Raw genomic sequence first — 27,199 nt, 5'->3', positions numbered from 1 at the left:
GTTGAAGAACCCCTTTCTGGGGTACACAGAAAAGGTGTGAATTAAAACCGAAGGTCGACCTCTGCCTGAGATCAGTTTCATGAAGAAGGATGAGAAGGGGAGGGCATTCAATACCACCTGTTATTAAAAGTATAGTTGGTTTAACAGGGAGCCTTTCATCAAGCCTTGCCTGCTATTTGGAAAGTCTGAGCCTTGGTGGAAAAGTGGGTACAGTGACCTGGAGAACATCGATCGTTCAGCTAAATGGCAAAACAAAAGCAAGGAGCATGTAATTGCTCACATCAGATTCAAGCTTCTGGGAAAAACGCATGTATCCTGTCCAAGGTCATCATATTCAAACTGAACAGAACCAGAACGTAAGACGAAACAGGGATGTTCTCAAGCAGCTTATCAACACCACTGTGTTTTTTGGGCCTGAAATAATTGTTTTTTAATAAAGGACACGACTCATTACACAAATGTTGCAGCAGCCTAGACCACACCTAAACATTAGAGATCTGACATGCTGTATGGGATGAAAACGAGACTCTTTTTCAGTCTGATCAACTGTAGGCTACTAATAAGAGCAGATGCATACAGCCTGTCCTTTTGGTCAGGGTAAACTCATTGGTAACATTTTGTATTTATAGTCCATTTGTGTGCCAGGAGAAAATGTGAATGTGATCAAATTTGGATTACATTGAAAATGGGGCTGGCTAGGCTGCCTATACTTTTCAATGCAAAATGATTAACTGGAATGAATCAATCAACATAATAGTGATGACAGCTGTGAGTACATGTTTTATAAGGCCTGCAGTTGCATAGGCCTGCATGATGCAAACATGCATAAAGCAAGCTCAGCCCTGTGAGTTCAATTGTCTATCAGTTGTTGTCTATGTGGCTGGGTAGAGGAAATCCCCCTCCTAATCTGGTCTAAATATAAATCATATGACCAAATATAAGGTAGCCCCCCCCCCCCCCCCCCCGCAGGGCCAGGAGTTTTTAAAAACCATGTGACCTGCTTAGGAAAGACTGGTCCCATCACAGCCCTTATAAAACATTTTTACAAATTATTAATCACTATATCATTATAGGGCCCAGAGTTCTTTCCTGGTTAGTTTAACAGATAAGGAAAAACTCCAGGCCCCAGGGAGTACAAATTGCGCCCCTACTCTGGGACCTGTTGTGCCACCAATCTGCTTGCAGCTGTCAGACATGGTCCGGTATATGGATGATCAGTGCATTATTCAGGAACGTTTCTTGGGCTACTTTGATGTTTCACGTGGCTGAGACGTCTGTGTTTTACATTATGAAGAAACGCGTTGTTCAAACCTACGATGGCACAGCTGTAATGGAATGTATCTGCTATTTGTATTTACAGCCAAGTCCCCTCCTGTTCCCTGATTAAGAGGTGATGACTACTCCACTCCACTAACATCGCCAACTCTCTCCTGACACGAACTGAAGCCACGTCTCATGTGCCCGCTCATCCACTGGCACATTGAATGTTTCCAAGCTCTCTGAGGAGACCTGTCCATTTTCTCTCACATTACTGTATGTAGAGTCAATCACCTACACAATCACATTATTACACATCAGTGATTTTACTCCTTGCTTGGACTAACTAACTAGTTATTTGTCTAACTGTGTAGTGTGTTGTGTTATTGTTTTGTCTTCCCACTGGTCAAGCCTCTGAACACCTCAACTCATGCCTCATACCCTCATTCAGTCACTGCTGTGATCCCTTCCCAACACTGTGTAAGTAGCCCTCTCATTCAGTCACTGCTGTGATCCCTTCCCAACATTGTGTAAGTAGCCCTCTCATTCAATCACTGCTGTGATCCCTTCCCAACACTGTGTAAGTAGCCCTCTCATTCAATCACTGCTGTGATCCCTTCCCAACACTGTGTAAGTAGCCCTCTCATTCAGTCACTGCTGTGATCCCTTCCCAACACTGTGTAAGTAGCCCTCTCATTCAGTCACTGCTGTGATCCCTTCCCAACACTGTGTAAGTAGCCCTCTCATTCAGTCACTGCTGTGATCCCTTCCCAACACTGTGTAAGTAGCCCTCTCATTCAGTCACTGCTGTGATCCCTTCCCAACACTGTGTAAGTAGCCCTCTCATTCAGTCACTGCTGTGATCCCTTCCCAACACTGTGTAAGTAGCCCTCTCATTCAGTCACTGCTGTGATCCCTTCCCAACACTGTGTAAGTAGCCCTCTCATTCAGTCACTGCTGTGATCCCTTCCCAACACTGTGTAAGTAGCCCTCTCATTCAGTCACTGCTGTGATCCCTTCCCAACACTGTGTAAGTAGCCCTCTCATTCAGTCACTGCTGTGATCCCTTCCCAACACTGTGTAAGTAGCCCTCTCATTCAGTCACTGCTGTGATCCCTTCCCAACACTGTGTAAGTAGCCCTCTCATTCAGTCACTGCTGTGATCCCTTCCCAACACTGTGTAAGTAGCCCTCTCATTCAGTCACTGCTGTGATCCCTTCCCAACACTGTGTAAGTAGCCCTCTCATTCAGTCACTGCTGTGATCCCTTCCCAACACTGTGTAAGTAGCCCTCTCATTCAGTCACTGCTGTGATCCCTTCCCAACACTGTGTAAGTAGCCCTCTCATTCAGTCACTGCTGTGATCCCTTCCCAACACTGTGTAAGTAGCCCTCTCATTCAGTCACTGCTGTGATCCCTTCCCAACACTGTGTAAGTAGCCCTCTCATTCAGTCACTGCTGTGATCCCTTCCCAACACTGTGTAAGTAGCCCTCTCATTCAGTCACTGCTGTGATCCCTTCCCAACACTGTGTAAGTAGCCCTCTCATTCAGTCACTGCTGTGATCCCTTCCCAACACTGTGTAAGTAGCCCTCTCATTCAGTCACTGCTGTGATCCCTTCCCAACACTGTGTAAGTAGCCCTCTCATTCAGTCACTGCTGTGATCCCTTCCCAACACTGTGTAAGTAGCCCTCTCATTCAGTCACTGCTGTGATCCCTTCCCAACACTGTGTAAGTAGCCCTCTCATTCCCCATAATATTGTACTATATATGTCTTTATTAAATCCTTTAGGTTAAATCATCAAGACGATTTTTGAAACACACTTTCACGTCTCCGTGCGTTCCGCGCCTATACTTTGGGTTTCCCATCCTTCTCAATTTTTCAAGTCACCAGCCTCCACTGGTATGTGTGTGTGTGTGTGTGTGTGTGTGTGTGTGTGTGTGTGTGTGTGTGTGTGTGTGTGTGTGTGTGTGTGTGTGTGTGTGTGTGTGTGTGTGTGTGTGTGTGTGTGTGTGTGTGTGTGTGTGTTACTGCTCCACTTATTGGCATTTCCTTGCTGTGCATGTTACAGCATCAACCAGCTCTACCACAGGCCTGGGACCTGTCCTAGTGAATTAGTGCTGATCAGACATCAATACCGCATGGTGCTCGTTCTCTGGGGATCTGATCTGGGATCAGGGTTAGAGAGGAGAAACACAACTACAGCAGAGAACAGAGAAGAGGGGAGGGGCAGCTCTTTGTCTCTGCAAGCAAGACCGGAGGAGACGGGTGTGTGAGCGGTGAGCTGCAGTATGCCTTCCTCTGAGGCTCTTTGTGTGAGTGTGTGTGAGTGTGAGTGTGAGTGTGAGTGTGAGTGTGAGTGTGTGTGTGTGTGTGTGTGTGTGTGTGTGTGTGTGTGTGTGTGTGTGAGTGTGAGTGTGAGTGTGTGAGTGTGTGAGTGTGAGTGTGAGTGTGAGTGTGAGTGTGAGTGTGAGTGTGAGTGTGTGTGTGTGTGTGTGTGTGTGTGTGTGTGTGTGTGTGTGTGTGTGTGTGTGTGTGTACTTAGTATTCCCAGTGCTAACACACCAAAGTATTGTACATATTGTAATTGAACCACAGCAGTCTTTGTGTTCAGCATGATAAGCTGAAGTTAATAAAGGGAACTACTTTTCTCTCTCCAGCTTCGGTTCACACTAAGGGACAGCACTGTATGTGGTAGGCGATACAGTGCTTCTGGTCTCAGCTAGTGTTAGGATTTATGTTTATGCACTATAGGCTGTTAGCATATTGGTTGAAGAGGAATATTGTTTTGTTACACACACACACACAAACAATACAGAGGGGGGTGTGTGTGTAGGTATAAGGACTGACCAACACAGGCCATAAAAGCTGTGGACAGTCTGGAGAGGGGAGGGGTGCATCTCTCTAGACCAACCAGGAGTTTAGAATACTGGACAATACCATATTAGGAACTGTTTCAGTGTAGAATCGACAGACACAAGACGGATCTAATCTACCCAGCAACCAGATGTGGACAAAAGGAACGCGCCAAGGGGCTTGGACAAATCCGAGGGCCAGCAAAGGCGGGGCAAAGTCTAAACCACGCCCCGCCTCTACTGTGATAGGCCAACAGACGCGTTGAAACTACGTCATCACGGTATAAGAACAGCTGTTTACGTACTTCTTGCCAGTTCCCTGTTAACCCTGCGCGGTGATACAGCGAACCCGTATATACGAAAATTGCATTTGCCATTCATTGTTTGCCGTAATTAAAGAAAGTTAGCAGACCTGGCTTTTTATTTATCCTGACACCGGATGTGTTACACGCAGAGTTCACACTAGTCAACATGTACTGGTATGTACCAGTATGAACTAGAGATTTAATACACTCTGGTACTGGTCTCACCTGGTTCTAAGTGCATTTAAGTATTGTGTCACTAGTCTCACCTGGCGTGTAGTGTGTATTCGGTGTGTGGAGAGTTTGTAGGAATGGGTACTAGTTTCTCAGTGTGTTTTCAATGTCTACAAGTTCTTTTTTTAAATAAATGGGACTAGTTTCTCAACTGGTCTGCAGTGTGTATTCAGTGTGTTTAACTGGGACTAGTTTCTCAACTGGTCTGTAGTGTGTATTCAGTGTGTTTAACTGGGACTAGTTTCTCACCTGGTCTGCAGTGTGTATTCAGTGTGTTTAACTGGGACTAGTTTCTCAACTGGTCTGCAGTGTGTATTCAGTGTGTTTAACTGGGAGTAGTTTCTCAACTGGTCTGCAGTGTGTATTCAGTGTGTTTAACTGGGACTAGTTTCTCACCTGGTCTGCAGTGTGTATTCAGTGTGTTTAACTGGGACTAGTTTCTCAACTGGTCTGCTGTGTGTATTCAGTGTGTTTAACTGGGACTAGTTTCTCAACTGGTCTGCAGTGTGTATTCAGTGTGTTTAACTGGGACTAGTTTCTCACCTGGTTTCCAGTGGGACGTTACTATTCAGTACCCAGCTGTCCTGTAGCTGTACAGACTCTGGTGAGGTGGGCCCATCCCCTGGTACCGGAGGGGGGGCGTGGATGGGGTTCCTACCCCCTCTCAGGGTGTTCCTGTTCAGGCTGTTGGCTGAGGAGTGGTGGTGGTGGTGGGAAAGGGTCTGGTGGTTGTGAGGGGGAGGCAGGGGGGGTCGCAGGGTGGACCCACCGAGGTGGTTAGGAGCTCCTGGACAGAGAGAGGGAGAGAAAAAAACAAGATGGTTATTCAGAAAGAAAACAGGAATGACAAGAGAGAGAAGAGAAGTAGTGATAGAAAGAAACACCAGTAACAGGTTATTTTACTGGTCTAGATGCTCTCCTTCCTTCACTCAAACAAAAATACAACGATTAAAAAGTCATTACATTATTTGAACTTTCTGGGTACAAATGATGTGCCTTGGTAAAACAAAAATTGGAATGAAATGGACGTTTCAGCTGAACGAGAATGAATATCCCTGGGTTCTGAAAAGGACCTGTTTTTGCTATGAAATATCAGAATACCGGCATGGTTCTAGTCATCTGAACTGCAGGACTAACACACCATGCTTAATATCTCCCTGCTGTACACTTCTGAAGACTGGCAATACTCTCCTTTATTTACATTATCTTACTCTCTGTCTGCCAACTCAAAGGTTCGGTGTGTGTGTATGTGCATGTGTGTGTGTGTGTGTGTGTGTGCGTGTGTGTGTGTGTGTGTGTGTGTGTGTGTGTGTGTGTGTGTGTGCGTGCATGCGTGCGTGCGTGCGTGCGTGCGTGCGTGCGTGCGTGCGTGTGTGTGAAGAGGAGAGGAGAGGAGACGAGAGGAGAGAGGAGGAATGGACAGATTTTGGTGGCTCTGAGAGAGGGGAATGGACAGATGTTTATAAAGGGAGGGATGGATGGAAGGGAGGAGAGACCTAGCCTCTCTACACATAAACAGACACTTCACATCTATCTATACACAAAGACTCTCCTGAGAGGGCAGACAGGCGCGCACACACACACACACACACACACACACACACACACACACACACACACACACACACACACACACACACACACACACACACACACACACACACACACACACACACACACACACACACACACACACACACACACACACACACACACACACACACACACACACACACACACACGTGGAGGAAGATGGGGTTTCATAGTCATGCATATAATTTCCAAAACATTGTATTTTTTTCCTCCTCCCGTCTCATCCCTCCATTTCATCTACTCGTATCCCTTTTCATCTGTCCTTTTCTATCTCTTTCTACACCCCTGCATCGGTCAGTCGATGTTAATAGCTGTGAACTTGTGATATATGCTACTATTTACATTTCAAACAGACACACACACGACATCTGTATAAAATATTGTATTTACATTCGCAAACCACACTGCCTTTCCCTCTCAAATCTACCCATAAAAATGCATTGCATTTTTCAAAGCTCCCTTTCCTTTGATTAATATTTCAAAAACAAATATTCATTCAAATTCTACTGAATTATATATGGCACTTTCAATAGCAGAAGAAATTCCAGTTTTTGAAAGCAAGCTTGTGGTTTCTGAGTTCAAGTTTCCAAGTAGGCAGTGTCCTGATGGTTGTGGTTTGGTGTGGTTGAGTTCCTCTCTGCTACCACACGGCAAGCGGTACCTTTGTTATGTCCAAAAGGCTTGTCAACAGCTTCTACCCCCAAGCCATAAGACTGCTAAACAGTTAATCAAATGGCTACCCAGACTATTTGCATTGACCCACTTTTTTACATTGCTGCTAGTCGCTGTTTATTATCTATGCATAGTCCCTTATGTGCATATGACCTCAATTACCACGACTAACCCGTACCCCCGCACATTGACTCGGTACCGGTACCCCCTATATATAGCCTCGTTATTGTTATTTTATTGTGTTACTTTTTTTTACTTCAGTTAATTTAGCAAATATTTTCTTACTCTGCATTGTTGGTTAAGGGCATTTAAGTAAGCATTTCACGGTAAGATCTACACCTGTGGACACCGCTTGTTGTGCGGTAGCAGAGAGAACAGTCTATGACTAGGGTGGCTGGAGTCTTTGACAATTTTTAGGGCCTTCCTCTGACACCGCCTGCTATGTAGGTCCTGGATGGCAGGAAGCTTGGCCCCAGTGATGTACTGGGCCGTATTCTACGGCGATGCTAGCCTGTTAGTCTGCTGGAGAGCTACACCAAAGCATTATTTATACAGCGATGCTAGCCTGTTAGCCTGCTGGAGAGCTACACCAAAGCATTATTTATACAGCGATGCTAGCCTGTTAGCCTGCTGGAGAGCTACACCAAAGCATTGTTTATACAGCGATGCTAGCCTGTTAGTCTGCTAGAGAGCTACACCCAAAAAATATTTATACAGTGATGCTAGCCTGTTAGTCTGCTAGAGTGCTACACCAACGCATTAACTGTTATTTATACAACGATGCTAGCCTGTTAGCCTGCTAGAGAGCTACACCAAAGTATTATTTATACAGCGATGCTAGCCTGTTAGCCTGCTAGAGAACTACACCAAAGCATTATTTATACAGCGATGCTAGCCTGTTAGCCTGCTAGAGTGCTAGACCAAAGTATTATTTATACAGCGATGCTAGCCTGTTAGCCTGCTAGAGAGCTACACCAAAGCATTATTTATACAGCGATGCTAGCCTGTTAGCCTGCTGGAGAGCTACACCAAAGCATTATTTATACAGCGATGCCAGCCTGTTAGCCTGCTGGAGAGCTACACCAAAGCATTATTTATACAGCGATGCTAGCCTGTTAGCCTGCTGGAGAGCTACACCAAAGCATTATTTATACAGTGATGCTAGCCTGTTAGCCTGCTGGAGAGCTACACCAAAGCATTATTTATACAGCGATGCTAGCCTGTTAGCCTGCTGGAGAGCTACACCAAAGTATTATTTATACAGCGATGCTAGCCTGTTAGCCTGCTGGAGAGCTACACCAAAGCATTATTTATACAGCGATGCTAGCCTGTTAGCCTGCTGGAGAGCTACACCAAAGCATTATTTATACAGCGATGCTAGCCTGTTAGCCTGCTGGAGAGCTACACCAAAGCATTAGGCTGGGGTACATATGCAGACACCAGCAGAATGAGGCAGGGGCTCTTCATGGCACATTAACTTCGCATTGTACGTGTGTGTGTGTGTGTGACAAAGTGTCTTTGTCTGTGTACGTGTGTTTCGGTGTGTGTGTGTGTGTCAGTGTGTGTGTTAGGCCCATGGCAGTAATAACCATAGGAAGCCGTTTGTTTTCCAGGCTCTGGAAGGGTACACTGTTTATTGACATTTTCTCTGGTTCAACACAATGAGTCGCCTGGCGGGGTGTGTGTGTGTGTCAGTTGGGGGGGGGGGGGGGGGTGAAAGCTAAAAGCTCTAGTTCAGCAGTTTAAAATAATTCAGCATAGGGCTCAACTCAGTGGAGTTCTCTCTCTCGCTCTCTCCCTCTGTCTCCCTCTAGTTCTCTCTCTCGCTCTCTCCCTCTGTCTCCCTCTAGTTCTCTCTCTCTCGCTCTCTCCCTCTGTCTCTCTCTAGTTCTCTCTCTCGCTCTCTCCCTCTGTCTCCCTCTAGTTCTCTCTCTCTCGCTCTCTCCCTCTGTCTCCCTCTAGTTCTCTCTCTCGCTCTCTCCCTCTGTCTCTCTCTCTAGTTCTCTCTCTCGCTCTCTCCCTCTGTCTCCCTCTAGTTCTCTCTCTCTCGCTCTCTCCCTCTGTCTCCCTCTAGTTCTCTCTCTCGCTCTCTCCCTCTGTCTCCCTCTAGTTCTCTCTCTCGCTCTCTCCCTCTGTCTCCCTCTAGTTCTCTCTCTCTCGCTCTCTCCCTCTGTCTCTCTCTAGTTCTCTCTCTCTCCCTCTGTCTCCCTCTAGTTCTCTCTCTCTCTCTCTCTCCCTCTGTCTCTCTCTAGTTCTCTCTCTCTCTCTCTCTCCCTCTGTCTCCCTCTAGTTCTCTCTCTCTCGCTCTCTCCCTCTGTCTCTCTCTAGTTCTCTCTCTCTCTCTCTCTCCCTCTGTCTCCCTCTAGTTCTCTCTCTCTCGCTCTCTCCCTCTGTCTCTCTCTAGTTCTCTCTCTCTCGCTCTCTCCCTCTGTCTCCCTCTAGTTTTCTCTCTCTCTCTCTCTCCCTCTGTCTCTCTCTAGTTCTCTCTCTCTCTCTCTCTCTCTCCCTCTGTCTCCCTCTAGTTCTCTCTCTCTCGCTCTCTCCCTCTGTCTCCCTCTAGTTTTCTCTCTCTCTCTCTCTCTCTCTCTCTCTCTCTCTCTCTCTCTCTCTCTCTCTCCCTCTGTCTCCCTCTAGTTCTCTCTCTCTCGCTCTCTCCCTCTGTCTCTCTCTAGTTCTCTCTCTCTCGCTCTCTCCCTCTGTCTCCCTCTAGTTCTCTCTCTCTCTCTCTCTCCCTCTGTCTCTCTCTCTCTCTCTCTCTCCCTCTGTCTCCCTCTAGTTCTCTCTCTCTCGCTCTCTCCCTCTGTCTCCCTCTAGTTCTCTCTCTCTCTCTCTCCCTCTGTCTCCCTCTAGTTCTCTCTCTCTCGCTCTCTCCCTCTGTCTCTCTCTAGTTCTCTCTCTCACTCTCTCCCTCTGTCTCCCTCTAGTTCTCTCTCTCACTCTCTCCCTCTGTCTCCCTCTAATTCTCTCTCTCGCTCTCTCCCTCTGTCTCCCTCTAGTTCTCTCTCTCGCTCTCTCCCTCTGTCTCCCTCTAGTTCTCTCTCTCACTCTCTCCCTCTGTCTCCCTCTAGTTCTCTCTCTCGCTCTCTCCCTCTGTCTCTCTCTAGTTCTCTCTCTCACTCTCTTCCTCTGTCTCCCTCTAGTTCTCTCTTTCATCCTTCTGTTGTACATGTACAGCTTCTGAGGGAGGTAACTGGTTAACTCCCACAAATCTCCACAGAATCGACTGCACACTTGCTTTGTCACAACAACAGTGATTAAACATTCATCCCAGCAGAGAAATTAAGTTGTGTATTCCCTTCCTGGCAAGGAGCTAGTGACCCTCTCGCTAAAAATAGGTAGCGCTCCTTATGCATAATGAATGGGCCGCAGAGCCACAGCGCTAAAGCTAGCTCTTTCTAGGAGCGATCAGACGCGCTCCATTTGGCCTGAGAATCTTCTCTCTCTGAGAATGTGTGTCTGAGAACGTTCGGAGCAGGTGCTCTGAGCCAGACCCAATTCCAAACCCTGAACCACATTTGGTTTTCCATTTCCACTTGCTAAACAGAAATACAAGTGTGTAAATGCATGTGTGTGTTCTTGTGTGTGTGTGTGTAACCATGAGCGTGTGTGTGTGTGTCATGTAGAGTGGACGCTGAGCAGGAAATGAGAATGGCCAAGCCATGCAGAAACTAACAACAGAGATAATCCCCAGGAAGTCACACACTGGGTGTGTGTGTCTGTCTGTCTGTCTGTGTGTGTCTGTGTGTGTGTGAGGGAGAGCGTGTATGTCTGTGTGTTGTGTGTTTATGCTTGTTTGTGTCTACGGTCGCTGGTGTGTGTGTGTGTGTGTGTGTACCAGAGGCTGGTGGGAGGAGCTATAGGAGAACAGGCTCATTGTAATGGCTGGAATGGAATAAATACCATTTGAGCCTGTAACCTATAGCTCCTCCCAACAGCCTCCTCTGGTGTGTACGTATGCTGTCTGTCTCTCTCTCTTGCCCAAGCTCTCTTCCACATTTTGTTACGTTTTAGCCTCAATTGATTAAATACTTTTTCCCCTCATCAATCTACACACTATACCCCATCATGACAAAGTAAAAACAGGTTTTTAGAAATGTTAGCAAATGTATAAAAAAAACTACTGAAATATCAGATTTACATAAGTATTCAGACCCTTTACTTAGTACTTTCTTGAAGCAGCGATTACAGCCTTGAGTCTTCTTGGGTATGACACTACAAGCTTGGTACACCTGTATTCAAGCTATGTCAGGTTGGATGAGGAGTGTCGCTGCACAGCTATTTTCAGGTCTCTCCAGAGATGTTCGATCAGGTTCAAGTACGGGCTCTGGCTGAGCCACTCAAGGACATTAAGAGACTTGTCCCAAAGCCACTCCTGCGTTGTCCTGGCTATGTGATTAGGGTTGTTGTCCTGTTGGAAGGTGAACCTTCGCCCCAGTCAGAGGTCCTGAGCACTCTGGAGCAAAAACATTCCCACAGCATGATGCTACCACCACCATGCTTCACCATAGGGATGGTGCCAAGTTTCCTCCAGACGTGAGGCTTTCAGGCCAAAGAGTTCAATATTGGTTTCAAGTACTTTCTGAATGCACTGTACAATGGCAGAGAATCTTGTTTCTCATGGTCTGAGAGTCCTTTAGGTGCCTTTTGGCAAACTCCAAGTGGGCTGTCATGTGCCTTTTACTGAGTATTGGCTTCCATCTGGCCACCCTACCATAAAGGCCTGATTGATGGATTGCTGCAGAGATGGTTGTCCTTCTGGAAGGTTCTATCTCCACAGAGGAACACTGGAGCTCTGTCAGAGGGACCACCGGGTTCTTGGTCAGCTCCCTGACCAAGGCCCTTCTCCCCAGATTGCTCAGTTCGGCCGGGCGGCCAGCTCTAGGAAGAGTCTTGGTGGTTCCAAACTTCTTCCATTTAAAAATGATAGAGGACACTGTGTTCTTGGGGACCTTCAATGCTGCAGACATATTTTGTTACCCTTCCCCAGATCTGTGCCTCGACACAATCCTGTCACGGAGCTCTACAGACAAGTCTTTCGACCTCATGGCTTGGTTTTTGCTCTGACAGTCAACTGCAGTCAACTGTGGGAACTTATCCAGACAGGTGTGTGCCTTTCGAAATCATGTCCAATCAATTTGTAGAAACATCTCAAGGATGATCAATGGAAACAGGATGCACCTGAGCTCAATTTCAAGTCTCAGAGCAAAGGGTTATTTTTAACGTTTTCTACATTGTAGAATAATAGTGAACATATCAAAACTATGAAATAACACATATGGAATCATGTAGTAACCAAAAAAGTGTTAAACAAATCAATCTATTTTATATTTGAGATTCTTCAAAGTAGCCACCCTTTGCCTTGATGGCAGCTTTGCACACTCTTGGTATTCTCTCAACCAGCTTCACCTTGAATGCTTTTCCAATCGTCTTGAAGGAGTTCCCACATATGCTAAGCACTTGTTGGCTGTTTTTCCTTCACTCTGCAGTCCAACTCATCTCAAACCATCTCAATTGGGTTGAGGTTGGGTGATTTTGGAGGCCAGATCACTCCATCACTCTCCTTCTTGGTCAAATAGCCCTTACACAGCCTGGAGGTGTGTTGGGTAATTGTCCTGTTGAAAAACAAATGATAGTCCCACTAAGCGCAAACCAGATGGGATGATGTATCGCTGCAGAATACTGTGGTAGCCATGCTGGTTAAGTGTGCCTTGAATTCTAAATAAATCACTGACAGTGTCACCAGCAAAGCACCCCCACACCATCACACCTCCTCCTCCATGCTTCACGGTGGGAACCACACATTTAAAGATCATCCATTCATCTACTCTGCGTCTAACAAAGACATGGGGGTTGGAACCAAAAATCTAAATTTTTGACTCATCAGACCAAAGGACAGATTTCCACCAGTCTAATGTCCATTGTTCGTGTTTCTTGGCCCAAGCAAGTATATTTTTATTATTGGTGTCCTTTAGCAGTGGTTTCTTTGCAGGAAATAATTTCCACAAATTAACTTTTAACAAGGCACACCTATTAATTGAAGTCCATTCCAGGTGACTACCTCATGAAGCTGGTTGAGAGAATTCCAAGAGTCTGCAAAGCTGCCATCAACGAAAAGGGTGGCTACTTTGAAGAATCTCAAATATAAAATAGATTTGGATTTGTTTAACACTTTTTTTGGTTACTACATGATTCCATATGTGTTATTTCATAGTTTTGATGTCTTCACTATTATTAAAAAATGTATAAAGTAGTAAAAATAAAGAAAAACCCTGGAATGATTAGATGTGTCCAAACTTTTGACTGGTACTGTATTTCAATTTATATTTTTTTTACTAAATTTGCAAACATTTCTAAAAACCTCTTTTCAGTTTGTCATTATGTGGTATTGTGTGTAGATTGATGAGCGAAAAAAAGGGAAGGAGTCTGAATACTTTCCCGAATGCACTGTATATCCATTCTCTCTCTCTCTCTCTCTCTGTGTGTGTGTGTGTGTGTGTGTGTGTGTGTGTGTGTGTGTGTGTGTGTGTGTGTGTGTGTGTGTGTGTGTGTGTGTGTGTGTGTGTGTCAGTCCCAGTGTATTTCCTCTCCAGCAATATAATCAGGGAGGTGATTGATGCATCTGTAACTCCTCCATAGTGATTGATGTGTCTCTCTACCAGTGTAAGGTAGGTAACTCCTCCTCCATAGTGATTGATGTGTCTCTCTACCAGTGTAAGGTAGGTAACTCCTCCTCCATAGTGATTGATGTGTCTCTCTACCAGTGTAAGGTAGGTAACTCCTCCTCCATAGTGATTGATGTGTCTCTCTACCAGTGTAAGGTAGGTAACTCCTCCTCCATAGTGATTGATGTGTCTCTCTACCAGTGTAAGGTAGGTAACTCCTCCTCCATAGTGATTGATGTGTCTCTCTACCAGTGTAAGGTAGGTAACTCCTCCTCCATAGTGATTGATGTGTCTCTCTACCAGTGTAAGGTAGGTAACTCCTCCTCCATAGTGATTGATGTGTCTCTCTACCAGTGTAAGGTAGGTAACTCCTCCTCCATAGTGATTGATGTGTCTCTCTACCAGTGTAAGGTAGGTAACTCCTCCTCCATAGTGATTGATGTGTCTCTCTACCAGTGTAAGGTAGGTAACTCCTCCTCCATAGTGATTGATGTGTCTTTCTACCAGTGTAAGGTAGGTAACTCCTCCTCCATAGTGATTGATGTGTCTCTCTACCAGTGTAAGGTAGGTAACTCCTCCTCCATAGTGATTGATGTGTCTCTCTACCAGTGTAAGGTAGGTAACTCCTCCTCCATAGTGATTGATGTGTCTCTCTACCAGTGTAAGGTAGGTAACTCCTCCTCCATAGTGATTGATGTGTCTCTCTACCAGTGTAAGGTAGGTAACTCCTCCTCTATAGTGATTGATGTATCTCTCCACCAGTGTAAGGTCGGTAACTCCTCCTCCATAGTGATTGATGTGTCTCTCTACCAGTGTAAGGTAGGTAACTCCTCCTCCATAGTGATTGATGTGTCTCTCTACCAGTGTAAGGTAGGTAACTCCTCCTCCATAGTGATTGATGTGTCTCTCTACCAGTGTAAGGTATGTAACTCCTCCTCTATAGTGATTGATGTATCTCTCCACCAGTGTAAGGTCGGTAACTCCTCCTCCATAGTGATTGATGTGTCTCTCTACCAGTGTAAGGTAGGTAACTCCTCCTCTATAGTGATTGATGTATCTCTCCACCAGTGTAAGGTCGGTAACTCCTCCTCCATAGTGATTGATGTGTCTCTCCACCAGTGTAAGGTAGGTAACTCCTCCTCCACAGTGACAGATGTTTCCCAGCTCTGTCCCAGCTCAGCCATTAGCTGTGTGATGTTACATCACGTTAAAAGGCAGCTAATCAGGTTGCTGTTGAACCTGGGACCCCCAGTCTGTTCTAATGATGATTTATACTGCATCCCAGTGACACCATAACTACATTAAATACAGATTGTATTCCAACACAAATTCCATTAAGACTGTTCTCTATCCCCTCTTCCCTGAGTCAGTTTGCTAAATATATCTGGCTGATTACATTGTGTGTGTGTGTGAGAGAGAGAGAGAGTGAGTGTGTGTGTGTGTGTGTGTGTGTGTGTGTGTGTGTGTAGATCTATAGAGAATGAGATGGAGAGGGTAATTGCTGAGGATGGATGGATGTGTGTTGTGAAGACCAGACTCAACATGTCGAGAGCTGCTGTGTGTGTGAGTATGTGTTTGTGTGTGTGTTTTTGGGGGGGAGGGGTGTACTTTACGAGGTGTGTGTGAGTAATGCACTCTGTGTGCATTGGCATGTTTGCCAAGGTTTGGATGATGATACAATGATACAAAGATACAACGATACAACGATACAAAGATACAATGATACAATGATACAATGATACAATGATACAAAGATACAAAGATACAATGATACAATGATTCAAAGATACAAAGATACAATGATACAATGATACAATGATACAATGATACAATGATACAAAGATACAATGATACAATGATACAAAGATACAATGATACAACGATACACAGATACAACAATACAAAGAAACAACGATACAATGATACAACGATACAACGATACAATGATACAAAGATACAAAGATACAATGATACAATGATACAAAGATACAAAGATACAAAGATACAAAGATACAACGATACAAAGATACAACGATACAACGATACAATGATACAATGATACAAAGATACAAAGATACAAAGATACAATGATACAAAGATGCAATGCAGTTCAGTTCATGTGGTTCTGTCCCCGTTTTTACCATTATTACCACCTTCTCCCATTCACACACAACTCTGTTTTCAATTCAATTCAAGGAGCTGGCATTATTGGAGCTGGAATTACTGGCTGGCATTCAAGGAGCTGGCATTATTGGAGCTGGCATTACTGGCTGGCATTCAAGGAGCTGGCATTATTGGAGCTGGCATTACTGGCTGGCATTCAAGGAGCTGGCATTATTGGAGCTGGCATTACTGGCTGGCATTCAAGGAGCTGGCATTATTGGAGCTGGCATTACTGGCTGGCATTCAAGGAGCTGGCATTATTGGAGCTGGCATTACTGGCTGGCATTCAAGGAGCTGGCATTATTGTAGCTGGCATTACTGGCTGGCATTCAAGGAGCTGGCATTATTGGAGCTGGCATTACTGGCTGGCATTCAAGGAGCTGGCATTATTGTAGCTGGCATTATTGGAGCTGGCATTACTGGCTGGCATTCAAGGAGCTGGCATTATTGGAGCTGGCATTACTGGCTGGCATTCAAGGAGCTGGCATTATTGGAGCTGGCATTACTGGCTGGCATTCAAGGAGCTGGCATTATTGGCATGGGAAACATATGTTACATTGCCAAAGCAAGTGAAGTAGATCATTAAAAAAAAAGTTAGATAAACAATTAACACTGAGTCTCTACATAGTCAAAGCTTTCCTTAATGTTGGGTCTGTCACAGTTCTCTCTCACACAACCTTGTTCTCTCACACAGGAATGGAGGGAGAGAGACGAGGGAGAGAGGGAGGGAGAGAGACGAGGGAGTGAAGGAGTGAGGGAGAGAGGGAGGGAAGGAGTGAGGGAGAGAGGGAGGGAGAGAGAGGGAGGGAGAGAGGGAGGGAAGGAGTGAGGGAGAGAGAGAGGGAAGGAGTGAGGGAGAGAGGGAGGGAGAGAGTGAGAGAGAGGGAAGGAGTGAGGGAGAGAGGGAGGGAGGGAGAGAGAGAGGGAGGGAGAGAGTGAGAGAGAGAGGGAAGGAGTAAGGGAGAGAGGGAGGGAAGGAGTGAGGGAGAGAGGGAGGGATAGAGAGAGGGAGGGAAGGAGTGAGGGAGAGAGAGGGAGGGAAGGAGTGAGGGAGAAAGGGAGGGAGAGAGAGAGAAAGAGAGGGAGATAGAAAGAGAAAAGTAATGAAAGGGTGGAATGTTGGAAGTGATTGACAGCTGTCTTACCGGAAGAGGGGGGTTGGTGTCTGAGCAGGTATGAGTCATTGTGGGGGCGGGGCTCCAGGCGGGAGTGGGAGGAATTATTCTCCAGCAGGGGCACCTGGCACTCCCTGAATGATGGAGAGGAGGAGGAGGAGGAGGGGCATAGGGATGAAGAGGGAGGGGCAGAGGGGGGGAGGAGGGAGGAGGTAGGGGGGATGGTGCGACCTGGAGGATGAAGAAAAGAGAAAGGGAAGGAGGGAAGGAGGGAAAGAGGAAGAGAGGGAATGAGGGAAGGAGGGAGAGAGGGTTAGACATACTGATGGACTGATGATCGACAGAGGAACACTAAAAAGAGGCACACACACCACACACTAAATGTGGTTTGATGAGTTTGTGGTCTTCATGACTGAAGGTCACATTTGTCTTGGTTCCCAGCTGTGTCCACCTCAGCACACACACACACACACACACACACACACACACACACACACACACACACACACACACACACACACACACACACACACACACACACACACACACACACACACACACACACACACACACACACACACACACACACACACACACCATCTCAGCAGCTTTACATAGTTGAGCCATGGGACGGAGGAGTCTTTGGACACATTGAGGCTGGTCCTTTACACTAGAGAGAGGGACAGGAGATAGGACACATTGAGACTGGTCCTTTACACTAGAGAGAGGGACAGGAGATAGGACACATTGAGGCTGGTCCTTTACACTAGAGAGAAGGACAGGAGATAGGACACATTGAGGCTGGTCCTTTACACTAGAGAGAGGGACAGGAGATAGGACACATTGAGGCTGGTCCTTTACACTAGAGAGAGGGACAGGAGATAGGACACATTGAGGCTGGTCCTTTACACTAGAGAGAGGGACAGGAGATAGGACATATTGAGGCTGGTCCTTTACACTAGAGAGAGGGACAGACAGTAGGATTTACAAGTCTATTCTCCACAGGTTTGGAATCAAGGACAAGGAAATCTAATCGTTTCTATATAGAGATATCTCATGATGTAGAATAATTATAATTCTGTAATATTCACAGCTCAGTCTATCAACAACGTTGGTTAAATGAGGTCAGTTAGTCGAGTCCAAAGACACAGCAGGACTAGAGTCATTACCGGCTACTAATTAAACCCACTTTATTATTGTCCCTTTATGACTGTGATAATCAGTTATTTTTGTATCATTTCATTCCAGTTTTTAATGATAGCCTTGGGCCAGCCAGCAGCAGGGACATTGTTTTTCAAACACTCCTGTCAATAAAGCTATTATTATTTTAAATCTCAGGAGAACACGTTGTCCTTCACCTTCAAGAAGTAGAGAGAACAGAGAAGAGTATTGTAGAGACGGATATGAGGAAAGAGAGTGAAAGTCTCCTGACTGCGTGCGTTTGAAGAGTTCATGCGGTAAGTAGGAAAGGTAGAGTACATGACGTTCTCTTGTGGCTTTACACTCTCTGGAAAGTAACCATCCATTTACTTTCATCTCACTCACTACTCTCTCTATCTCCTTTTGTACAAGAGCGAAGGAGAGAGATAGACGGAAAGAGAACCCAGAGACCTCGAGGCACAAAAGAACAGATAGGAGAACTCATTCTATCCTTACCCTCTCTCTCTCTCTTTCTCACTCTCTCCCTCTCTGTCCGTGGGAATGCAGTTGTCTCACAGTAAGGACACTGAGATCCACATGAAAGCAAAGCTGCTCAGTATTGATCTTGTGTTGTTATTGTTGTTGTTATTGTGCTCTATGGTTTTCAGTTTTCACCACAGCATTGCATTGATCATAAATTTTCTTCTGAATCTCACACACTCACAATGATACACTGCAATAACTAACTGTCCTACAGAAACAGAGAATAAGAGAAGAGAGAGAGAGAAAGATATTATATATATATATATGATATATATATATATACTGTATATATATACAGTTGAAGTCGGAAGTTTACATACACTTAGGTTGGAGTCATTAAAACTTCTTTTTCAACCACTCCACACATTTCTTGTAAACAAACTATAGTTTTGGCAAGTCGGTTAGAACATCTACTTTGTACATGAAACAAGTAATTTTCCCAACAATTGTTTACAGACAGATTGTTTCACTTATAATTCACTGTATCACAATTCCAGTGGGTCAGAAGTTTACACACACTAAGTTGACTGTGCCTTTAAACAGCTTGGAAAATTCCCGAAAATTATGTCATGGCTTTAGAAGCTTCTGATAAGCTAATTGACATAATTTGAGTCAATTGGAGGTGTACCTGTGGATGTATTTCAAGGCTTACCTTCAAACTCAGTGGCTTTTTGCTTGACATCATGGGAAAATCAAAAGAAATCATGCAAGACCTCAGAAAAAAAATTGTAGACCTCCACAAGTCTGGTTCATCCTTGGGAGCAATTTCCAAATGCCTGAAGGTACCACATTCATCTGTACAAACAATAGTACGCAAGTATAAACACCATGGGACCACGTAGCTGTCATACCGCTCAGGAAGGAGATGCGTTCTGTCTCCTAGAGATGAACGTACTTTGGTGCGAAAAGTGCAAATCAATCCCAGAACAACAGCAAAGGACCCTGTGAAGATGCTGGAGGAAACATGTACAAAAGTGTCTATATCCACAGTAAAACGAGTCCTATATCGACATAACCTGAACGGCCGCTCAGCAATGAAGAAGCCACTGCTCCAAAACCGCCATAAAAAAACAGACTATGGTTTGCAACTGCACATGGGGACAAAGATCGTAGTTTTTGGAGAAATGTCCTCTGGTCTAAAGAAACAAAAGTAGAACTGTTTGGCCATAATGACCATTGTTATGTTTGGAGGAAAAAGGGGGAGACTTGCAAGCCAAAGAACACCATCCCAACCGTGAAGCATCATGTTGTGGGGGTGCTTTGCTGCAGGAGGGACTGGTGCACTTCACAAAATAGATGGCTTCATGAGGAAGAAAAATTATGTGGATATATTGAAGCAACATCTCAAGACATCAGTCAGGAAGTTAAAGCTTGGTCGCAAATGGGTCTTCCATTTGGACAATGACCCCAAGCATACTTCCAAAGTTGTGGCTTAAGGACAACAAAGTCAAAGACAACAAGCATACTTCCAAAGCAAAATGGCTTAAGGACAACAAAGTCAAGGTATTGGAGTGGCCATCACAAAGCCCTGACCTCAATCCTGTAGAACATTTGTGGGCAGAACTGAAAAAGCGTGTGTGAGCAAGGAGGCCTACAAACCTGACTCAGTTACACCAGCTCTGTCAGGAGGAATGGGCCAAAATTCACCCAACTTATTGTGGGAAGCTTGTGGAAGGCTACCCGAAACGTTTGGCCCAAGTTCAACAATTTAAAGGCAATGCTACCAAATACTAATTGAGTGTAATGTAAACTTCTGACCCACTGGGAAAGTGATGAAAGAAATAAAAGCTGAAATAAATCATTCTCTCTACTATTAATCTGTATTTCACATTCTTAAAATAAAGTGGTGATCCTAACTGACCTAAGACAGGGATTTATACATATATACATATATACAGTTGAAGTCGGAAGATTACATACACCTTAGCCAAATACATTTAAACTCAGTTTTTCAAAATTCCTGACATTTAATCCTAGTAAAAATTCCCTGTATAGATAAAGAGCTAGAGAGAGAGAGAGAGAGAGATTGTTCTTTGTGTTGACCAGCAGAGTAAGTATCAGGCCCAGTAAGAGGCAAAAGGTTGCATCATGGAAACCAGAGCAGAGATCGATGTGTATCACACACTAACTACACTCCTGGGAGACGCATGGCCTGCACTGTCTGCTGTTTACACCATGGGTGTGGTGTGTGTGTCCGTGCGTGCGTGTGTATGTGTCTGTGCGTGTGAGTGTCTGTGTGTGTGTTTGTGCGTGTGTGTAGTTCACTATAATCAGAGCACACAGCAGAAAATAGATGGATGAACAAGAACAAGGTAAACACTAGCTATAACCAACAGGGATGAAATGAGAAGGAAAGAGGAGAAGGAGGAGAGCGAGGGAGAGGGCAAGAAAGACAGAGGGACAGAGAGCGGGAGAGGGGGATAGAGAGAGAGAGAGAGAGAGAGAGAGAGAGAGAGAGAGAGAGAGAGAGAGAGAGAGAGAGAGAGAGAGAGAGAGAGAGAGAGAGAGAGAGAGAGAGAGAGAGAGAGAGAGAGAGAGAGAGAGAGAGAGAGAGAGAGAGAGAGAGAGAGAGAGAGAGAGAGAGAGAGAGAGAGAGAGAGAGAGAGAGATAGAGAGAGAGAGAGAGAGAGAGATAGAGAGGGAGAGAGGGAGAGAGAAAGAGTATCTAAGGCCTGAGGTCATCTGCCTTGGGCCTAAAGAGCAGGAACCTGGACTTTGGAAATACAGTCATTGTCATCCTACAAGAAACATGGTATAGAGGAGACGGACCCACTGGTTGCCCTCTAGGTTACAGAGAGCTGGTAGTCCCATCCACCAAACTACCAGCTATGCTAATTTGGTATAGAGCACTCTATTGAATTAATCAAAACAGGAACTTTTTACATTTGGCTAGAAATTCAAAAGGAAATAATTTCAGCAGAGAAAAATGTTGTCCTGTGTGCTTCCTATATCCCCCCATTAGAATCCCCATACTTTAAAACCTTTTGTCAATAGGGGGAGCTGTTAGCATTATTTATTTATTTATTTCCAAATTAAACTGCCTCGTACTCAATTCTTGCTCGTACAATATGCATATTATTATTACTATTGGATAGAAAACAATCTCTAGTTTCTAAAACCGTTTGAATTATGTCTGTGGGTGAACCAGAACTCTTTCTACAGCGAAACTCATGACAGGACATGCGAAGCTCTGAAAAATAGTCTCTGATCTCGGATCAGTTTAAAACTCTGTGTGTGCCCTATGGCTTGACATGAACTGCACCCGCCTTCCCCTGGATGTCAGTAACCAATGAGAAGTGGAATGGTGTCTCTAGGTGTTTCTCAGAGTTTATAAAAGGGAATGGAGTGAGATGACCCTTCTTTTCGACGCTCGCCAGGACGCAAGGGAGGACATCAGAATCGCATGCTCAAAAGCTCTCGTTATTGATCAAAGATATATCCGTCTGTGATTTAATTCGATATAGGTGTTAGAAACATCATAACGAAGTTAATTGAAACCGATTTATATCAGTTTATGCGAGTATATTGCTATTTTTCTGAATTTCCTTAGTATTGCGTTTGAGGATTTGGGCATGTGTGTGCCGTGTAGCTATCGTTAGCTGCTAGTTCCGAAGTTGAGGAGGTCGTTTTACAACAAAGCAACGATTATTTTGGACAAAGGACACATTGCCCAAGATACTGATGGAAGCTCGTCCAAAAGTAAGAGTTATTTATGATTTTATTCCGTATTTATGTGGAAAAATGTAAACGCAGTTGTCAGCCATTTTTTGCGGCACTAGTCTGGCTGTAACTCACAATGTATGTCTAGTAACGTAAATTTTAAAAATCTAAATCAGCGGTTGCATTAATAACCAATGCATCTTTCATTAGCTGTCCAACCTGTATTTTTTTAGTCAATCTAATCGATAAATAATCGTAAACATATGTGCCTTTCCAAGATGGCGCCGGCCCGAATGCATACCATGTTTTGACAGATTACATTGCATAACCACGATTTGTGATGCTAAATATGCACATTTTCGAACAAACTCTATATGCATTGTGTAATATGATGTTACAGGACTGTCATCTGAAGAATTCTGAGAAGGTTAGTGAAAAAATTAATATATTTTGGTGGCGATAACGTTATCGCCCCTTTTGCCTTGATTTAATGCTGGTGTGATGTTAGCTCATGTGGTATGCTAATATAACGATATATTGTGTTTTCGCTGTAAAACACTTAGAAAATCTGAAATATTGTCTGGATTCACAAGATCTTTGTCTTTCAATTGCTGTAGGCTGTGTATTTTTCAGAAATGTTTTAGGATGAGTATTTTGGTAATTGACGTCGGTCTCTGTAATTATTCCGGCTGCTTCCAACGCTATTTCAGATTGCAGCTGCAATGTACAACTGTGATTTATACCTAAAAATCAGAAATGATGGCTGGATTCACAAGATCTGTATCTTTCATCTGGTGTCTTGGACTTGTGATTTAATGGTATTTAGATGCTTGTATTTACTTGTGACGCTATGCTAGGCTATGCTAGTCAGCTTTTTTACTGTGGGGGGTGCTCCCGGATCCGGGATGAGTACCAAGTAAAAGTTAATGAAGACAGCTTCTCCATCCTGGAGGAGGAAATCAATAATTTCCAGGCCCAGGGACATGTACTAGTCTGTGGTGACCTAAATGTCAGAACTGGACAAGAACCTGACACCCTCAGCACACAGGGGGACTAACACCTACCTGGAGGTGACAGCATTCCCTCCCCCATATGTCCCCCTAGACACAACTATGACAACATAACGCACAAAAACGGGTCACAACTCCTGCAGCTCTGTTGCACGCTGGGTATGTAAATAGTCAATGGTAGGCTTCGAGGGGAATCCTACGTTAGGTACATCTACAGCTCATCTCTTGGCAGTAGTATTGTGACTACTTTATTACTGACCTCAACCCAGAGTCTTTCAGAGCGTTCACAGTCAGTCCACTGACACCCCTATCAGATCACAGCAAAATCACACTCTACTTGAAGAGAGCAATACTCAATCATGAGGCATCAAAGCCAAAGGAAGTGAATAATTGTAAGAAATGCTATAGATGGAAGGAAAGTAGTGTGGAAACCTACCAAAAAACAATTAGGCAACAACAAATTCAATCCCTTTTAGACAACTTCCTGGACAAAACGTTCCACTGTAATAGTGAAGGTGTAAACGTGGCAGTAGACAATCTTAACAGTATATTTGCTTCCCTATCAAATCTAAAAATCTCAAATAGAAAACCGAAGAAAATGAACAACAATGACACATGGTTTGATGAAGAATGCAAAAACCTAAGAAAGAAATTGAGAAACCTATCCAACCACAAACATAGACCCAGAAAACCTGAGCCTACGCATTCACTATGGTGAATCACTAAAACAATAAAGAAATACACTACGGAAAAAAAAGGAACAGCACGTCAGAAATCAGCTCAATGTAATTGAAGAATCCATAGACTCGAACCAATTCTGGGAAATTTGGAAAACACTAAACAAACAACAATATGAAGAGTTATCGATCAAAAACTGAGATGTATGTATAAACCACTTCTCCAATCTTTTTGGCCCTATAACAAAGAACAAACAGCAAAAACATATACATGATCAAACATCAATCTTAGAATCAACTATTAAAGACTACCAGAACACACTGAACTCTCCAATTGGTGGGCCTTATGGAGAACTTTTCCTCTCCCCTTACTTGCACACCTTTCCATGCCATCCTTTCCATGCCAACCAGTTGTCATCTCTCCGGGTAATCATGTACATTTTGTTTACTTTCTGCTCACTTTATTGCAGGCCATGTCACTCACAATACCACTCCCATCAACCTACAAGTGTCAGGGAACCACAGCGAGACAATCCAATTGATGCTGATTAAGTCTCCTCAGGTTCCTGTGGTATTGGGATTCTCTTGGCTCCAGCGACACAATCCCATCATAGACTGGACTGCTGTTGACATTATGGGCTGGAGCCCGTTGTGCCATGCCCATTATTTGAAGTCAGCGCTGCCTGGACCGGGACATGTTCCTGTAGGCTTGGAAGTTGCCGCGGACCTCTCCGTCATTCCCACGGTGTACCAGGACCTCAGGTAGGTGTTCAGTAAGTCCCGGACCCCTTCGATTCCGCCGCACAAACCATATGCCTGCAGGATTGACCTTCTCCCAGGCACCACTCCACCCCTGGAATGACTATACACTCTATCGGGTCCGGAGGCCAAGGCTGAGGAGACCTACATTGAAAACTCCCTATCTGCAGGGTTCATCCATACTTCTGCCTTCCCCGCGCAGTTTCTTCTTTGTGGAGAAAAAGGACAAAACCCTCCGCCCGTGCAACGACTACCGTGACCTCAACAAAATCACGGGGAAGAACCGCTACCCGCTATTACTCATCTCCTCGGCTTTCGAGCCGCTCCAGGGAGCCACCGTGTTCTCCAAGCTGGACATCCTCGTATTCTCCCGCTCCGCCCAAGAACACGTGCTCCACGTCCGACAGGTTCTCCAACGCCTCCTGGAGCATCAGCTTTTTGTGAAAGTGGAAAAGTGTGAATTCCATCGCTCCACCATCCCCTTCCTGGGTTACATCATCGCTGCAAGGAGTGTACAGATGGATGGTGAGAGCGGTGGTGGATTGGCCCCAGCCTACGTCCAGGGTGCAGCTGCAATGTTTCCTGGGAATCGCTGGATGCGCTGTCACGCCCTGCGGCTATACCCTCTTGCGTCTACATCCTCTCAAGCACAGCGCTCCCAGCCAAACCCTGGGGGGGGGTGGGGGGGGGGGGGGGGGAAGATAACCGGATGTTTGTGCCTGACGCCGTCTGCTCCTCGGTCCTGGAGGGAACCCACTCCTCCAGGCTTGCCTGCCACCCGGCTGCCGTAGGCAGACCTGGCTCTCAAGAGAAGACAGGCTATGTGCACACTGCCTTCAAAATGAGGTGGAAACTGAGCTGCACTTCCTAACCTCCTGCCAAATGTATGACCATATTAGAGAGACATATTTCCCTCAGATTACACAGACCCACAAAGATTTTGAAAAAACTCAATATTGATTAACTCCCATATCTCCTGGTTGAAATACCACAGTGTGTCATCACAGCAGCAATATTTGTGACCTGTTGCCACAAGAAAAGGGCAACTAGAGAAGAACAAACACCATTGTAAATACAACCCATATTTATGTTTATTTATTTTCCCTTTTGTATTTTAACTATTTGCACATTGTTACAACACTGCATATAGACATAATATTACATTTGAAATGTCTTTATTCTTTTAGAACTTCTGTAAGTGTAATGTTTACTGTTAATTTGTATTGTTATTTTCACTTTTGTTTATTATCTACTTCACTCACTTTGGCAATGTTAACATATGTTTCCCATGCCAATAAAGCCCTTAAATTGAATTGCATTTAGAGATAGGGAGAGAGAAAGAGATAGATGGAGAGGGGGATATATGGAGGGATATAGGGAGATAAAGTGAGAGAGACATAGATGCAGAGGGAAAGGGGGAAAGAAATAGAGGGAGATAGAGGGATAGGGAGAGAGAGTGAGGGAGGTAGTGAGAGGGAGAGAGAAATAGAGGGAGAGGGAGGGATAGGGAGAGAGAGTGAGGGAGATAGTGAGAGGGAGAGAGAAATAGAGGGAGATAGAGGGATAGGGAGATAGAGTGAGGGAGATAGTGAGAGGGAGAGAGAAATAGAGGGAGAGGGAGGGATAGGGAGAGAGAGTGAGGGAGATAGTGAGAGGGCTGGAGAAATAGAGGGAGAGGGAGGGATAGGGAGAGAGAGTGAGGGAGATAGTGAGAGGGATAGAGAAATAGAGGGAGAGGGAGGGATAGGGAGAGAGAGTGAGGGAGATAGTGAGAGGGATAGAGAAATAGAGGGAGAGGGAGGGGAATGAAAGAAGAGGAGACCACTGAGACACCTGCCAATGAGATATTGTGTGTTCATGAAACACAGTATTCTAGACAGATGAGTATGTTAGTCTCTCTGGGTGTCTATTCTTGTCTATTCACAAATGATGGAAAAACACTTCTCCAGAGAAGAGAGCGGAGGAGTGAAAGGGAGAGAGCCGCTAAGCTGAGGACAGAACAGTGTGGAGATAAAACATGAAAGAGAAAAGGGAGGGGAGAAAGACATGCAGGACAACAACTGATCAGAATAAATGGATCACTCAGTTCTATCGATCAGGAGAGAGCGTTCAGGATTTTAGCATATGCCCCTTACTGTTTAATGAGGGTACTGATGACAGTGGGAAAGGAGAGATCAGAGTGTGTGTATGTGTGTGTGAACATGTACAGCATTTGTGAACATGCATGTATATCTGTGTGTGTATGTGGGTTGGTGCGTGAGCGTGTGTGTGTGTGTGTATGTGGGTTGGTGCGTGAGTGTGTGTGTGTGTTTGTGGGTGCGTGAGCGTGTGTGTGTGTGTGGGTGCGTGAGTGTGTGTGTGTGTGTATGTGTGTGGGTGTGTGAGCGTGTGTGTGTGTGTATGTGGGTTGGTGTGTGTGTGTGTGTGTGTGTTTGTGGGTGCGCGAGCGTGTGTGTGTGTGGGGGTGCGTGTGTGTATGTGTGTGTGTGTGCGTGTGTGTGTGTGTGTATGTGGGTTGGTGAGTGAGCGTGTGTGTGTGTGTGTGTGTGTGTGTTTG

At 45.0% G+C, this 27,199-nt stretch overlaps 1 protein-coding gene across 1 annotated transcript in view; it reads right to left on the bottom strand.

Moving 5' to 3' along the window:
* The window catches only part of LOC139572665 (teneurin-2-like), a 29,818-nt gene extending 5,547 nt beyond the window's left edge, over positions 1-24,271 (bottom strand). The window contains exons 1-3 of the mRNA XM_071395343.1: positions 24,256-24,271; positions 16,884-17,084; positions 5,192-5,435 (exon numbers count right to left, since the gene is read on the bottom strand). Of these exons, the coding sequence (XP_071251444.1) occupies positions 5,192-5,435; positions 16,884-17,084; positions 24,256-24,271 (461 nt within the window). The remainder of the gene's footprint in view (positions 1-5,191; positions 5,436-16,883; positions 17,085-24,255) is intronic.
* Between the last annotated feature and the right edge of the window lie 2,928 nt (positions 24,272-27,199).

The sequence above is a fragment of the Salvelinus alpinus genome, chromosome 4, assembly GCF_045679555.1.
Source record: "Salvelinus alpinus chromosome 4, SLU_Salpinus.1, whole genome shotgun sequence".
Taxonomy (NCBI): Eukaryota; Metazoa; Chordata; class Actinopteri; order Salmoniformes; family Salmonidae; genus Salvelinus; species Salvelinus alpinus.
Note: the sequence above shows the minus strand (reverse complement) of the source record. Positions and strands in the feature narration are given on the sequence as shown.